Source organism: Triticum aestivum, chromosome 5D (genome assembly GCF_018294505.1).
Source record: "Triticum aestivum cultivar Chinese Spring chromosome 5D, IWGSC CS RefSeq v2.1, whole genome shotgun sequence".
NCBI classification, from domain to species: Eukaryota; Viridiplantae; Streptophyta; class Magnoliopsida; order Poales; family Poaceae; genus Triticum; species Triticum aestivum.
In genome coordinates, this window is record NC_057808.1 from 290172478 (window position 1) to 290176460 (window position 3983).

Here is a 3983-nt window from a genome sequence, read left to right on the forward strand (position 1 = left end):
GAATTCTCTTCCACGTGCAATTGGAACTTGAGAAGAGAAGTGGTTTCCGCACGCTTCTCCTCCACCGTCTGCCTCGCACGTGCGTCGCGTGAATGAGCCAACCCAAGCTTAGACCTATGTCACTCCTGGGCTTGCTCTTAATTTTTGCCATTCAAGAACGGAGAGTCCTTAACGGACGAGTCACGATTTGAGTCGGCAAATTATGGGCTGTTACCGACTTGGACGAGGGTCCAGCCCACATGTCTCCACCCGCCTACGTCTATATATTTGACACTAGCCGCCACGAACAGATCACGTCTGCTCTGCCTCCACGTGCACTTGAACATCGTTCCACCCCCCTGTTGTTGTCGCCGGCGATCTCATCTCGTCCACTGTGTGCACGACTGTACAGGGGAGCAGGCCTCTCAAATCCCGCCTCTTGAGATCCTGTACAAGAGAGGGGCGATTAGGTTTTTGGGGAGCGTCTCCTACGCGGCTGCTCGCCACTATTCGTCTACGTCCACTATATCGTCTACGTTCGTCTCGTCTTCGTCATCACATGTCCACCGAAGCCGAATGACTCACTATCGAGAAGGCCGCCGAGGAGACCACCGCCGCGGCCGCCGCAACTTCGTCCTGACCTACTGGAGGGTATACTCCTATTTATTTCTGTGTTTGCCATACTAGGTACTCTCCCCGTTCCTAAATATAAGTCTTTGTAGCGATTCTACTGGGTGGACTACATACGGAGCAAAGCGGATGAATCTACACTTAAAATGCATCTATATACATCTGTATGTGATTCACAGTGAAATCTCTACATAGACTTATATTTAGGAACGGAGGGAGTACTTGTGTAGATCTTTCTGTTGTGTGTCTAGTACATGCGTACATTGTCAAATATCAATATATGTTTAAGACTGTCATTGCCATGCTCATGGTTTATTCCTGAATTAAATTAATAGTTGCTAATATACTCAACAAAGATGATTGTTTTTATTGTCGGAAATTGGAATTGTTCAACATATATAGAGAACACCACAATGCACATTGATCCAATTGTTGGCTAAGATTTGGACTCACGCGTTCATCTCGTGATGTTCTCTAGCTCTCTAGAAACGCAAACTCAAACAAACATCAAATCACCGAGAGCACTTGTCGCAATTGAACTAGGATTTGGTCTACATATCTTGGTACAATGAGATCCCTAGAGACCAATCAACAAAGTAAGCAATAAGTATGTTAGTTAAAGACACAGATTCTGTTATTTTTCAGACAAATATAAGAGCAATTCTTCAAGCGTCAATCCATGACACCAAGGAGTAAAAACATACACCATCTCACCTTGAACACTTGGAAGTAGTATAATGCAATCAATGACCTAATTTGAGCTTGCTTACCGCTCCCAACCAAGCAAACACGATTGCAGAGAAACCTTCGGAGCCAGCCAAGGCAAAGCACCCAGAACCTTGTAGCTCCAAGGCGGAGGAGCTCCGGCGTGTCAGGCAAGTAGTGGCCACGGATCCAGACGGGATCCAGTAGCATCTCGACCACTCGATCCGGCAAACCGACGCCACAGCCGTCCGTCCCCACAGGACCCGGGGACACGCCAGGCTGACTCACAGATCACGCAGGCCTTCGATCCAGCCGGGTCCCGCAGCCACGTGGCGCGTAACAGCATAGCGTCCCAATTGGGGACCCTGGCCCACATGTCAGATCCCGGCGCACGGCCGCTGCCTGCAGCTGCTGACTCCTGCGCCCATCCCGAGACGCCATCTCGGTGACAGTACCTCAAAAAACAAAAGACGCCATCTCGGTCGCGTCCAGAAGCCGAGAACGAGCCTTCACCGCGTATTAACCCCCGCGCCCATGACATGTGGGGTCACCAGCGAGAACCCCCACATGCCATGGAGACCAGCTCGTTCTTACCCGAACACGTTTTAATTAAACCGCGGGGTACACGCGACCGCACGTCGCCCAAGCGTCCCGTTCCGGCCGCTGCGAGTACCACTTCTCTCCCCCACGCACCGCCCGCCCAGCGCCACTGACACCCTGGGCCCGCCCCGTTAGGCCCGACCAATACGTGTTAAAAAATGGCCGCCCCGTGTGCCTATAAAAACAAAAGGGCGTCGTCTCCTCCTCGCCACTTACTACTTCCTCTCCCTCTTCCTCCCTTCGTCTTCCTCCTCCCATCTCGCGTACACAACGAGATAACGTGCGAGGTCTCTCGTTCTTCTCCGCCGATTTCGGGGAGAGCTCAGCTGAGCTAGCAGCCATGATGGAGGCGGCCGCGGCGACGATGCTGGAGGCCGGGGTGGGCCGGTTCCGGGGGCCGAGCCTCGCAGCGCTGCTCGCGGAGATGTGGGCGCCGCTGGCCGTCGCGCTGGCGGCGCTCGCGACGCTGCCCAGCCTGCTCGGCAGGCTGCAGGTGCTCATCCTCCGCCTCCGCTCCCGCGGGAAGGAGGTCATATCGTCGCACATCTCCACCTACTACTCCTCCGGGGACGACGAGTCCGACTCCGACGGCGAGGGCGAGGACGAGGACGAGAGCTCCGATGAGGCGGCCACCAGCTCCTCCGGTGAGGAGGAGGCTGTGAGGAGGATCGGGTACTTCGAGGGCGCCGCCGACGGTCTCGACGGCTGCTTCCCGTGGGGCGGCGCTGTCGTGCGGACGTGGCAGGACCTCCCGCGGCGGTTCTCCGGCGTCGGCTGCGGGGGAGGAGCCAGGTTCCCGTCCGGAGGAGGTGTGCAGGCAGTGAGGCTGTGGGGTGCCAGCACGGCGAGCGGAGAGGGCAGTGGCCAGGCGTGGTGGGACGCCGATGACAGCGGCCGTGGAGCGGTCGCAGAGGCGGCGCCGGTGGTCCTCGGGTGGCGGCGCGAGCACGCGGTGCGGAGGCGGCATCGGCCCGTCCGTGTCCTGCCCTCCGCCGAGTAAAAAAAAAGTCTGCAACGGAGAGTGGTAGGTGTGGCCGTGTGAATGTGAATATGCTTGGCGGAGATGCTGATTCCCGTGCGGCCCCACCTGTCGGTGGGCCGAATAAGCGGGTGATTGCTAGGGGTAGTTAGGAGAGACGGTGTTGATGATGATTACTATTCAAACTTTGCTTATCTGGAAAGCAAGACCAGAAGAAGATCGGCTCCTGCAGTGCAGTTGGGCCGATCTTCATTTGTACCACTATTCTTTGAGACGGAAATGCTCGATTGCGCATCGATCGCTCCTTCTTCCAAAATTTCCAATGTCGTGGAAAGTTGTTCCTGTCGCTCCTTTTCGGTGGATTATGTCGAAGTTAATAAAACCATGTTGTCCATTCATCGATCTCCTTTTACATTTCTCTTTTGTTTGCGACTTGGTTGTGTACAACGAAAATGAATAGTACATTGCAGTTCGTCAAAACACTTGGTATTATGTGTTGATAGACGCTCGAGGTTTACTTACCACGTTTACCACGCGGTCGTCGACCACCCACGTCGATCGACTAAACAAAATTGTCACCCAAATCCTCTTCATAGATCAAGCTTGGTTTCCTAGCAGTTTCTGCAGGACCCAACGCCTCACAGGCTGGAGCAAGTCTAAGACTCCACGAGAACCCAAGTGGCTCCCAGCTTATCCGAGGATGCAAATTACGCGCTTAAGGCAGAGCAGGCAGTTTCGACGATTTAACCTTGGATGGTCGATTGGGTTCATTGACCATATTAAGCCTGAATTCCATCATTATTGCCGCGTGAGAATTCCATTAAACCTTTTTTTATTCGCTTTAAAGACCAGCTGTCAATGTTCATCCATCACGGGCACACACGAGACTGGGACACGCCTGCAAACAAATCCCTGTCAGCGAACAACTTCGTCAAGTCCATTAAACTGGCCTTTCGAGAGCATCCGTCGCTTTTCAATCAACTCTGTCCATCAAACTGGCTTCTCTTAGAAGAAAAAAAAATGGCTTTTCGAACGTGAGGCCGGCTCCATTTTCCAGGGCGAGCAAGCACACAGTCGCGGGCGCCATAAT

At 53.9% G+C, this 3983-nt stretch overlaps 1 protein-coding gene across 1 annotated transcript; it reads left to right on the top strand.

Moving 5' to 3' along the window:
* The first annotated feature begins 2114 nt into the window (after nucleotides 1–2114).
* Nucleotides 2115–3291, top strand: LOC123121207 (uncharacterized). Its single transcript, XM_044541123.1, has one exon. It carries the CDS (start codon nucleotides 2255–2257, stop codon nucleotides 2912–2914), a length of 660 nt encoding a protein of 219 aa, XP_044397058.1. The 5' UTR covers nucleotides 2115–2254; the 3' UTR covers nucleotides 2915–3291.
* Nucleotides 3292–3983: the final 692 nt, after the last annotated feature.